The sequence below is a fragment of the Hyperoodon ampullatus genome (assembly GCF_949752795.1).
Source record: "Hyperoodon ampullatus genome assembly, chromosome: 9".
Taxonomy (NCBI): domain Eukaryota; kingdom Metazoa; phylum Chordata; class Mammalia; order Artiodactyla; family Ziphiidae; genus Hyperoodon; species Hyperoodon ampullatus.
In genome coordinates, this window is record NC_136922.1 from 81950829 (window position 1) to 81964113 (window position 13285).

Below are 13285 nucleotides of genomic sequence, written 5' to 3' on the forward strand. Positions count from 1 at the left end.
TTCTGTGCCTGACAAAAGAAGTTGCTCAGCAGAGAATGAAAGACTATGAGAAGATTAAGCAACTTCTACCTTTTTTCTAGGTACATGGTGGGTCTTATTTATGTTCCATAAATAAATGTCCTGTTGAAGTCACATGTTGTCACCTGGCAGCATTCCTAATTCCTGCTTCCACTATTGAATTATATCTGGCATGAGAATTCAGAGGAGTTCACCAAAAAAAATTCTTTGAGCACCTGCTCTGTGCTAAGTTCATTGCTAAGTGTTGAGAAGACACAGAGAATAACATATGCCTGCTCCCAAAAGATGAAATTAGAAAATAGTAGGAACAAAAGAAGTGAAGAGTGAATTCAACGGCAACTTTTCTGTTCTTCACTCTATTTGCCTTCATTTCTCTCTAATTCACTTTCAGGCCCGGTAATGAATATGTGACAAGCAGATCCTGGCCAATTACTTATATCAGAATGTACAGGTCCATGAAGAGGACCACCAGCTTAATGGGAGTCTATAGGAGACAGACTTAGGGGATGTAGAAAATTCAGCTGAAACAATGATGTGACAGAGCTGCTAGAAAAGCTCATAATGCTTACTTTTGTTCTACATTTGTAGAAATAAAGCATCTAGATCAAAGTAGGTAATAGTTTTACCACTGTATATTTTATTATATATTGCTGAATGATCTTGGATATTTAGCCTGGAGTAAGTCAATTAAGACACACTTGGAAACTTTCTTCAAACCTTTGGTCTTCTGTTTAGCTATGGATGAAAAACTTGGGACAATGAGTGAAAGTTACAGATGGGGTCTTTTCTAGCTATCAAGGTATATAACAAAGAAATGAGTTGGCCTGGGGGATCTGAATAAGTACAAAGATTTCTATCAGAAGTGATCAAGAAAAGGATGGATGGACACCTGTCAAAGATAATCTAGAAGAACTTATTCTTTTGGCTGGGAGTTGAATCATGACATTCGTTACCTCCTCAAGCTCTAAAGTTCCATGATTTTAGATTTCAATAAGTTGTAGACTGTTTACCCGTGCATTGGGTAGACACATCAATGACACATTATTAAAACTTTTATAGCATGTTGAATAACATCATTTCACAAAAAATAAACTCAGAAATCTCATTAAATAAATATCAATACAATCAAGTGTACATTTTGGTACCCAACCAAACTTAGCCTGTGCGGTATTTCATGAACATAAAGTTTTCTTTGTGATTCAAATCTTACATGGTATAAAGACCTAGAATAATATTTATAAATGTGAATTATTTTAGCCAAAGAAAAATAATGCAAGGTCTCTCTAAGGCTATTGAACACTCTCCCTTTCAATGTATCATTTATTTCTGCCTTTATTATTCTTTCGTTTCTGTTTTATTTGCTGAAAATATCATTACAAGTAAGTACAATGATAAATTTTGTTAAACTCTTGCTTTTAAATACTTGGAATCTGAATCCTTGCTCTGATGTACTCCGGGGAACTCTTCTATTTATTTTTTCTCCCTGTCCCTTCGTTGTTTCTAATAAGAGGTTAAGACTAAAATAGTTCCCCTTCAGAAATGTACAAGGGCATATATTCAATTTAGGTTTTGTTCCTAGAAGTTAGTGTGTAATCAAAATTATATAAACTTTCTGCATGTTCCTCTCCATATTATTTTCAAATATTTAAAGTTTCAAATCTGGGATCCTTTGAGACTACTTTTATTTTCATCATGCATGGATCGTAAATAATATGTTAATAAAATACCTTGTATGTAATATAAATATTTGTTGGAAACCCATCAAAAGTTGGTCTAGTTCTCTCCTTAATATCGTAAGTATAATTTTTTTTTGGATGGGAGGGTTGATCCATGGCATCTTTCATTGTTTCTGGTTGGCTAATTGCTTCTGTCATACCTGTGTCTTCTCACTTCCTTTCCTGATGAAGCTGTTTAGGTCTGCCCGGGAAGCTACCGTGAAACTCCCCCAGCTAATATTCCATAGGTGGACCTGAGCAACCACCAAAGGCTTTTCCTGGGTTGAACCAGGTTGAGATTCCAATGACGCAAACAGGGTTCCTACTATTTAATCTTTTACCCCTATGCCTGCAGTCAATGTTGGTTTACTTGTTTGTTTGTTTTTCTGAAGTAATTTAAATTATACTCAAAGTTCTCAAAGTCCTATTGCTTAGACTCAGTGAATGGAGCATCATTTGAAAAGATATGATAAGTAGACCATAAGTATCATGGTAAAAGAATAAAATACTGATTTTTTTCTTTTAAATAAAGAGAAAAGAGTGTCTTAAAAAGTGTTTCATTGCAATACGCAAGCAGGCTGACCAGTATATATTAGCTCCTGGAAACTTTGAGAAGCCTTCTTCCTTCACGAATAGACAGTGGGGTTTATCATCTCAGCTTTAACACCTTTCCCCTCATTTAGTCTTTGTATGAAAAACACAATTAATGCTGTCTTGAAAAGTCCAAGCTGAGTTGAGAAACCGTCTGTCAGAGATGTAAGAAATTCCAGCCTTGGATGGAAGGCTGGATGTTATTAATCTTCATGGTTTCTTTCAACCCTTAATTCTTCTTAATTATGGTAAATATATATTTTCTTCTAAATGGGAAAGTTGATCCATGTGACTTGGATTCTAACAGTGGATTCTAACAGAATTTTTAAGAGGTTAAGATGAACATCAAACTTTTCTGTATATCAAAGACCAGCCTCTCTGTCTCTCTCGCTCTCCCCCGCTCTCTCCCTGTCTCTCTCTGTCTCTCTCTCTCTCTCTAGGAGTTGTCTGGTCATTTGTTTGACCATTTCTGAAAAGAGAATTTAAAAATTAAAGAAAAAAGTCTCCATATTAACATTCTCTTTATATTAAGAAAAAAATCTCTAAGGAAAAATTTCTCTATACACATCACAGGTTAATTTACAATTTGGATTGCTAGCAACTGGAAGTCATTGCCTGTGTGATAGCTTCATGTCTCCATGTTAAAAATTAGAAAGAGGTCAGTTCTAATGAATAGAGGTCCACACAGACAAGTGCTGTTTCTGTTGGTTCCTCTCGTACCAAGTCTAAGAATAGAAAGGAAAAAAAAAAAAAAAACTAGCAATAGAAGAGAACCATCTTTTACTGCCATCTTTCCCTTCAGCGGTAACTGAGGCATGTGTTTGATAGAGGGAAGGGAAGTGTGCTTCTTCTTACTCTCCCTCAGTAAAGGATATTAGTTCATTAAGCACTGTTGGAAAGTATATTGGAGATAGTATATTTAAAATTAATTTTAAAGGTAAAGGGTTTTTAATGCCTTTTAATATAAGCAAACATTGATTTTATTAAAATGCCTTCAGATATTACAATACAATGACTTATTTATCACTCCAAGTCTGTATCATGGGTATAACTTCCTTTCCAAGTATACTGATTTTGTGTATTTTGGAAGTGGAGAGAGAACCAAAGCAGTCCACCAAAATTCTTCCTCACCATCCTTCTTAAATAGAACCAGGTCTATCATGTCAACAGAGACTATTTCAAAACAGTAGAAATTATTATTATTTTTTAAAGGGATAGGATTAACCAATTAGATGTTTCTTAAACAACAAAGAATGTCATATTTTTCTAAGCTGTGTTTGACATAAAATGTCAAATATTTATAATAAAATATTAAAGTTAAGTACAGTGAAATGTGTGAAATATTGAAAGGGTTATCAACCTTGTTGGAGTCCTTGTATAGCATAGGAACGTCTATATTCATTGATAACATGAAAAACTTAACATTTCTCTTTATATTGAAAGCCCAAATAGAATTGATTTAAAATTTAAAGCACTTCTAGTAAGAAATTTCAGCACTGTATAAGTTAAACATAGAGAGAAAACCATATTTGTTACTTTTTTTCTCATGTTTTTCTGTTAAGAACTTTCTTAGACTCTGGGGTGTTTAATTGAACTCAACAAATATCTGCAAAAATTTAATTTTAATTTTTGGGCTGTTTAGCTCTTACAGTGAAGCCTATTCTGAGTGCTATATTAAATGTATAGCAGTAATTATATGTATTTTCCTAGCTTGTGATATGAGGAATCTTGCATTTCAATATATTATTCTTATACTCAAGATCATCTGACTTCAAATGAGGAACTCTGTTTCAGAGCACCACTTGAATATAAAGACTATCACCCACCTGGGGATTAGAACTAGGCTGATTGTCAGTTATGCAACCTGGTATTAGTGCCCTTGTTATTTTCCATGGGATAAAAAGGCAACATGAAAGAATCTTTGCTACTAGTATCTAGCTTCTATGCAGCTGCCCTTGCGTTTGTCATAGTGCAAGAGAAGAGAAATACAGATTGTAAGGTGAAATCCATAGAAGATTCAAACTCACTGTAGATAGAGGCATGACAGCCATGCTGTTAAGAAGAGACACTGGAGTCCAGTGTACTTGGATTCTATCTATTGATAAATAGCTGTATGACTTGGATAGTTACTTAACCTCTTTGGGCTTCAGTTTCATTGTCCTCATGTAAAAGGAAAGTTGTTAGAGGTTTAAGTAAATATGTGTGTGTGTTTGTGTACATATATATGTGTATATATATACACTTAAGGTACATATATATCATATATGATATGTATGTATCTTTAATATATATCATATATGAACATTAAGATATACATTACTTAAAATTAAATACATATATACTTGAGATATATATGTATAATATATATTCATTTAGGATATACGTGGCTATGTACATATATTCACTTACAATTATACATATATGATAATAGAACAGTTCTTGGCAGGTGGTAAGCACTACTTAACTATTAACTATTATTTTATTGCCTTATCATTTCTATATCTGAACTACTAATGAGTAACGAAGTTGATTGACCTGATGGTTCTTTCCTTTCCCTGCTTTTTCTTTAAAGGTCCAAAGTTGCAGCAAAATGTTACTTTTAAGAAGCTGAGTAAACACAGAATGAGAAGCCCTAAAGCAAGGTGCTGAGTTAATAGACAGGATAATCACTTCCTGAATACAGATGAACCAAGCTCTTTGTAGAACTAGCAGGGGGACTGTTAATGGGCTTTTGTTTTAGAGAGGATGGCTTGAGGGAGAGGCCTGATGAGAGCCCTTACAACATCTGCCTCTCTCGTTGCCTATTACTGAAACAGTAGCCTTGCAAATAAGTATAATCTCATATAAATCAAAACACTAGACTGTGAGCTCTATCAGGACAGAGATTTTGTCTATGTTGGGTCACTGCTGTCTCCACAGGGTCCAGGCAAGTGCCTGACAAATAGCAGGTTCACAATAACTATTTCTTGAATGAATTGAACGAATGAAAAATCTTGACCTTTCCTTTAAATAGGATTAACATTAAAAGCAAAACAAACAAAATAGCAGGCTTTCCTACTTCCTGATGGATTTCTGACCCCAAGAATGCTGGTAAGCAGATTAAGCAGGGTTGAGGAGGAGCACGTGAATGACAGCAGTGTGAATACGTACACTTAGCAAGTATTCCAGAAGCCACGGATTTGGTTAAGGCTTCACAGGAATGTGTGGTGTGGAGAGGTGCGGCACTAAACTCTGATTCATGCACATGTGACACATTTGAATTACAAATATTTTGTCCAGCATCTAACTTTAGTGTCTATACTTATACTTTTTCTCTCCCCAGGTTTTCAGAAACCTTTTTCACAAAGTGATACTTTTACTCTCTGCAAACATTTAGCTTACTTTAACTTTCTAAGGTGGGGTTTATCATATAGCATTAATTATAGTTTAGCTCACGACCTCGGATTGTAGATTAAAATAATATAACATTCTTAGAGCTATGCCTGACTTAAATCTAAATACATGTTCATTTTTACTGCCATAGCAAACATGTTTTTGAAAACAGAAAGAAGTCCCTTTTTATAGCATAGGCAAGCTAATAATTTGAATAGGAATATATGTTCATTTATGCACACCATAATTTTCCTAATTTTCTTTATAATGAAAACTGAGAAGGTATTAGTCATCCTTGGATGAGCCATACTCAGTTCTACTTGTCTTTTCTAAATATAATGAAAACACAGCAAACAAATTTAAAGTACATTATTAATTGATTAGATATGATTTCTTAAAATGGTTTACATCATCTCTTTTAACTTCCATTCTTCCAAGCTTTCAGACATTAATAGCGAGTCACCAAAAAGCTATCATTGATTTATAATGCACATTACTACATCGGACTTGGCCCAAGAAATCTGTATGGGCCCCAAAGGAAACAGAAAAATGTTTACAACTGAGCCATGGCAGAAATAGGCTGAAAACACATATCTGTATTCTCCAAAAACAATTAGGGCTAATGTAATTAAGGTGAATATTCTGGTTCATTTTATTCCATGGAACTGTTTCACTCTTGAAGCCCCATGTAGGAAAGAGTCTTTACGGTTAGAACACTACTGAGGGTGGTATAATTTTGCTTGGCCCTTGTACATGTAAAGTAAACATTTTACATTATTGCACAGGGACAAAAATTTACAGCCAAAGATGACACAGGATCTGATTAAAGTTAACACACTTGGCGTTTAAGGCTAACCCGCATAGGAAAGCGATCATTCCCAGGATGGAGATCAAATATCTTAACACAGTGTTACCTGTCTGAGTTGCTAGAAAAGATTTCTTATCTAAAAATTGATCCATAGGATGTGTTTTCAAATTTGTCAGTCTCTTTTCATTTGTGTGCTACACCGAGGCACTTTAAGAGCTATTAACTGTAGTTTCAGGAGTACAAGACTGGGTTTCAGCAGTCATTGGTAAATATGGCAAGGAATTAAAATGACATTGGATTAAAATGAAAGTAAACAAATCATTAAATCAGAAAATTTCACCAAATCTTGTAAAAATCACTGGTCTCTGAGTTGAAGAACTTCCTCACTTAAAAAAAAAAAAAAAGAAAAAGATAAAAGAAAAATCAGTGGCTATCCCCCCACCAAAATAAGTGAATACTACAGCTTTTCGATGTTAAGGTATGATGGTTTTGCTGTTTGGGCTAGTGAGGGTTTTAAAATATTGACGAGTTAAGTACTTTGAGTTATGTTTCCAGCAATATTTCAAAGTATCGTAGTATTATGCAGAAGTTCCAAATAGAAAAACTAAAATATCGAATAAAACAGGTTGAAAAAGTTTAGTAAAATGTATAAAAATTAAAAGGCTAAAAACCAAAACCAAAACCAAAAAAACCTCACCGCGTTTTAAGTGTGTAAAAATAAATCACATTCATTCATGGAAATCCAGTGACTGTTTTTTTTTTTTTTTTTTTGGTCTTAGTTAGTTGATACGTACTGCACCTGCCACAACACGTTGGAAAGTAGGTCCTGGTACACACTAAGGAATATCCAACCAGGTAAATACATCAGGGTAATAAGGCCCATGAAATTGAGCGGATAGTGAGAATAGTCCCAGGAACAAGCGCCCCAAGTGCGGAGTCCCAGACCCCAGGACAACTCCCACGCGTAGATGAAGATCACGTAGAAGGGCACTCGCTTCCAGGTGCCCCAGCCCCGACTGTAGTGGAGGTGGAAGTAGAGCTTTTCCACCACGAAACTGCAGCTGCCGTACATAAAGAAGGACCAGAGAGACGTGTGGCCGCTGCTTGTCCCGTCCCCCTGCCCCAGCACGTTAAAGAAGAATGTGAAGAAGATCTCATCCAAAAAGCCGTGCATTCCGAAGAAAAGAAAGCGGAGCAGGTCCGGCAGCCCCTGGCTGGGGGCTCCCCCGGCGCCCCTGGGGCCGCGAGGTCTCCGCCGCCGGCCGCCGGCTGCCGCAGGGACCCGGGCGCCTGCAGGGGCGGGGGGCGCGCCCCGCAGCAGCTGTTGCTGCTGCTGCTGCTGCTGCTGCCGCCGCTGGTACCGCAAGCGCAGGAAGCGCTTCAGGAACACTTGGCAGTGGTAGAGCGCCAGCACGTACTGCAGCGCCAGGTCCAGCGCCCCCGGCGCCGCTGCGCCCCCCGGCCCGCCGCCCTGGCTAAGCAACGCGCCCGCCAGGGTCTGCAGCCCCACGTGGGCCGAGGGGTAGAGGAGGAAATTGAAGACGAAGGCGCTGGGGCAGCGCCGCTGCTGCAGGTAGACCTTCTCCAGGGCAAAGTGGGTGAGCGAGTGCAGGAGGCAGTGGTAGGGTGAGGAGAAGCCCAGCATCCGGAGGTCGGGGCTGCGAACGAAGCGCCGCACCGCAGACAGGAGCACGTCCAGGGTGATCCCGTGCATCCCGTAGAAGTAGAGGCGCATCCAGGCGGGCAGCACGGCGCCCTCGGCCGGCGCTTCAGCAGTGGACAGCGGCTCTGGGCGGCTGACGGCTGCCTCGCCTCCCCGCCCGCCGGCGGCCCCCGAAAGCCTCGCCGCGCCGCCCCTCCGCGTGGGACCCTCGTCGTCCGCGTCCCTGCCGGCCATCGACTCAGAGGCTGCCGGGGCGCCCGAGCCCGCGCCACCGCTGCCGCCGCCGCTGCCGGGTGCGCGGAGCTGCGGGGCCGAGGGGCCGAGCCCCGCGCCACCTCCCGGACGCTGCCGGCCCCCGGGGGGCGCGCGGGGAGCTCCGTCCCGGCCACGGCCGGGAGGCGGCCGGAGCTGCTGCGATTGGGGGACGTGTGGACCGCCCGGCTCGCGGAGTCCCCCCGCCGCGGCCCCGCCGCGCCCTCGCCTCCAGTCCCGGGCGAGGTGCCGCCGGCCAGCGCCCGCGCTCACCCTGCGCGGCCTATCAGGCGCCGAGGCCCGGCGAGGTGCAGTGGCGCCGGGGCCAAGGGGAGAAATGCAGAGGCTGGTGCAAACCCCATCTCCTCCACGGCGCAGCCCCGCCGCCTCTGCTGCAGTATCTAGAAGCGTAACGCGAGCAGCGACGCCCCTTCCCCCGGCCCTCCCCATGCCCCTCTCAGCCCGTGTCGGCCTCTCCCGCCTTCGCAGTCCCCCCTCCACGCCTCAGCCCTCCGCGCCGAGTCCCGCGGGGGTCCGCTGGGGAAGGCCCGGCCCTGCCTCTCCGACCCCGTCCCACGCTCCGCACTCGCTCCCCGCCCGGGCCGGAGGCGTTTGCTGGGGCGGAGGCTCCGAGTGGAGAAACACCCAACAGGTGTGACTGCGAGCTGGTGGGCATCCCTTTTATCGAGGAACCAGGGCGAGGGCCTGGCTGGCGGAGGCGAATGGCCGACTGCCACCGACCAGAGACTGGGCCCGAGACCGAACTATGGTGCTGTATACTTAATGTCCTTATTCAAAGCCAGCTGTGTCCCAGTCACAGAGAATAAACCGGAGACTGCAGGCCGGCCCGCCCCTGCGTTTCCCTGCCTGGGGAGTGTTGCCGCGGGGCCTGGTCCTCTTTATCAATCTCTCTGCCTGGCCAGTCGGCTTGCCGCGGCTTGTTTGCTCCGGGCCGGGGACCGAGATTCAGAGTCCGCCAGAAGTTATGAAATGATTGGAGGCCAGCTGGGTCGGGCATTGCTTTATCTTAAATCAAGAAGAGTACCTTTGCTCACACTGGCACACCCCAGTGGCCACTTTTTCTCCTTGCAGAACTAGGTCATCCCAAAAATGGAGAGTGAAAAAGAGAGCGGGGATTTTGTTTTGTTTTGTTTTTTAGGTGGAGAGGGTGAGGGACTCCAGAATTTTGGTGTGTTGGGCTCCACTGTTTTTCTCCAATTTTGAATCGGGCTTAGAATTGGAGACAACCTTAGAGGTAAATTATACTGACCCCTCCCCGCTCCCCGCCAAAAAAAACAAAAAAACAAAAACCCATAGATCATGTCTAGGCACAAACTCGATAACAGATCTGATTTGTAAGTTCAGATGTTTCCTGGGTGGAAAGCTTTCTGGGGATCTTTTTTTCCTCGGGAAAATAAATGTTCTGAGGCAGTCCTCTATTTTTAAAGCAACTTTCTCTCCACTCTCTCCCCTTCATTTCAACCCCTTATATTACAATCAATCTGTGGTTACTAAATCGTCGGTGAGTTAGGGAAGAGAGAGAAATAAGAGTGTGGTGAGGAGAAAAATTGTTAAGGGGATATCAACACTTGAATAAGGCCAAGTTCTTATTTATTTATTATTAAAAGCTTTGTTTGAATGTGGTTCATTTGCAGATTTCCTTTAGCAACTGTCAGAAGTCAGTGTGTGGACGTTGTCATGCTACGGACAGAAGCATCAGGCAGCAGGCTCATCAAACCTGTTGTAAAACAAACAGGGTTAGTTGCCCAAGGGCATGAGCAAATATGATGAAGAGAAATAATAATGCAGACATTTTCATGAGCACCTACTATATACAAGATCCTATGTGCATTGGGGAAAGAAAGGGTTATAAGATGCACAATTTAAGAAGTGTATAGTCTAGTGGATATGACAACAATCTACCATACCTGTGTAAAGCTTACTTATTTATGATTCTTAATAACTAATTATGACTGGCTAGTAGTACACACCAGATAAAACGTTTCTTTGAGTTATTATTTTACTAAATAAATAATTTAGGGCCCAATTTATCAGGTAATAAACAAATGCTTTCTGTTTCCATAATTGCTATTCAGACAAGGAAACACTTCATCATAATAGCGTAAATATAGTGATTCAAACATGCATACAGTAACTTGCTAGATTAAACCTGAATTATTTTCAGATAATAAATTAAACTTCAAGGACCCAAGCCTTCTATTTCTTCTAACTTTTTTTAAAGATGCAAAGAAAACCTGGAAACGTCTAATTTTGTAATCCAGTCTAGTTCATCCCAGGGAGTATAGGAAAATCTTTTGAACTAAATGAAAAATTAGAGCTTCTTTTTCTATATTTTAAATCTCAGCATTTAAAAAATTTCTATTACATCAGTATGATATCAGTAAATAGGACATGTAAAAACTTTATATTAGTATAATATTAGTATATAAATTATATCAGCATAATAGGATGTATATAAATTTTATACATGTGTAATACATACACATATATGAAACATGCTTTTTAAAAATTTAATTAATTAATTTAAAACTTTTGGCTGCGTCGGGTCTTTGGTGCTGCATACGGGCTTTCTCTAGTTGCTGTGAGTGTGGGTTACTCTTCGTTGAGGTGTGTGGGCTTCTCACTGCAGTGGCTTCTCTTGTTGCAGAACGTGGGCTCTAGGTGTGTGGGCTTCAGTAGTTGTGGCACATGGGCTCAGTAGTTGTGGCTCACGGGCTCTAGAACGCAGGCTCAGTAGTTGTGGTGCACGGGCTTAGTTGCTCCAGAGCATGTGGGATCTTCCCAGACCAGGGCTCGAACCTGTGTCCCCTGTATTGGCAGGCGGATTCTTAACCACTGTGCCACCAGGGAAGCCCCATGCTTACTTTTTAAATGAGGGCATATATAATAAAAAGTTTGGATCTTACTACTGTGGTCATTGTAGTGTTCTACCAAGTAGCTTGGTAGACTTTTAGACTACTAAAAATCTTCTCATTCTTCAAGGACACTTTTAAAATTTGTTTTTCATTTATCTTAGAAGTGATGAAAATATAAGTCAATAGTTTTAAAACTGGAGTAGAAAGTGCATCTATTACTTGTTATTCTTTCCATGTTTCTTTTATATTTCACTGTGGCCTCTACTTAGTCACACTACTTTCAGAATGGGAAACACTAACTTAAAAGAAAAAGCCAAAGGTAAAGAGAAAGGTTTTTTAAAAGACATGAGACAAAGTGCAAGAAAAATACTCATTGTATAAATTACCTTTAATTCTTTTCACTCATTGTCTCATTTTTTTTTTTTTTTTTTTTTTTTTTTTTTTTTTTTTTAGTGGTATGCGGGCCTCTCACTGCTGCGGCCTCTCCCGTTGCGGAGCACAGGCTCCAGATGCGCAGGCTCAGTGGCCACGGCTCACGGGCCCAGCCGTTCCGCGGTATGTGGGATCCTCCCAGACCGGGGCACGAATCCGCGTCCCCTACATCGGCAGGCGGACTCTCAACCACTGCGCCACCAGGGAAGCCCCATTGCCTCATTTTAAAAAATCAATATCTTCTACCATTCTGAAAAGTTAGCCTAACAATGATGACAGTCTTTGTTTCCACCTTATCTTCACATTGTTCCTTTTGTTTGAAATGCTTCATTGCTATGTTTCCAAAAAAAATTCTTCTTGCTTTTAAAACTGCAGATTGGCTTTAATGATCCATGATGATTTTATAATTAAAAATCCTTGCATCAGGGTCTCTGTGATCATAAAATGTTTAAAAGCATTTCTGTGTTGGTCTTTGCTGCTGCAAGCAGGAGGTTGCAAAGACATATCTGTAAACCCAACAACTCTGGGGGAGTCGTTGGGTGAGAGGATGAGGGGAGTTTAAAAGTAGGAAACAGGAATCTACAATGAAATAACATCAGTTTGAGATTCCTTAGACTAAGGAGCAGCCATTCAAAGAATATTTGGAACATTGTTCTTCCATGGAAAACACAGGCTTCTTCGACCTCAGGGGCTAAGAAGCTGAGTAACCAGATCTGTAGCGCTGTAATGGTTCATGTGGAGCCAACACTGACCTTACTGGACTGGACACATGGGTACAACTCCTAGAGCCACGGAGAATTAGGAGATGCGTCCTTTGGAGGACTGTGATCGTCTTTAGTGAATTGCTGCCTAGTGGCCAGAGGTTCAAGGTTGTAGTCTTTTAGATGTATGGAATGTCTGAGACCTTTAATTACATACCAGAAGAGCAAAAGACAAGTGTATGGAGAACACGGCATGATGAAAACAGCTTAAGAGAAGTTCAACAAGGCAAGGCATGAATGTAATGACAAACAGTAAAAGGCAGCAGCCATATTAGCAGTAGAAGTAAAAAGTCTTTCTACCTATGGATCAAATCACACACACACACACACACACACACACACACCCCTCTTATATACTGTAATCATCAAACCAAGGAAGACATCCATCCAAGAAGGCTTGCAATTTTTGAATGCTGGCTCTCTAAAAATACCACCATTACCTGTTGCTAAAGCAAAGCTAAGTTTGTTGCTTTCCATGGCAAGAGAGCCCTCTATCTTGACAAAGTCTTAATAGCATCTTGGAGTGGGGAGGGCACTGTTGGGTTATTTATGAGATTTCTGGAATCTGGTTGAAGATGGGTCTTTCAATATAAGGCTTTATTAGAATTGGGTAACAATTTTGATATAATTGTTTAGGATTGGTGGACACAGCAAGATGAAGGTTTGAGGTGAGGGTTACAAAAAGTGTTGAGAATAAATAGTAAACTTTTATCTCCCTGGACCAGAGCTTCCTGGAATAGTAAAATCATGCTAATGAAGCCAGTCAAATAATTAAGTCACACCATGTAGACAATAAG

General features: G+C 41.1%; 1 protein-coding gene across 1 annotated transcript; it reads right to left on the bottom strand.

Annotated features, from left to right (window-relative positions):
* Positions 1–7279: 7279 nt before the first annotated feature.
* On the bottom strand, positions 7280–8401 carry TMEM229A (transmembrane protein 229A; the record flags this gene model as incomplete). The annotated part of the gene is made up of 1 exon (XM_079711156.1): positions 7280–8401. One exon carries the CDS (start codon positions 8399–8401, stop codon positions 7280–7282), a length of 1122 nt encoding a protein of 373 aa, XP_079567282.1.
* Between the last annotated feature and the right edge of the window lie 4884 nt (positions 8402–13285).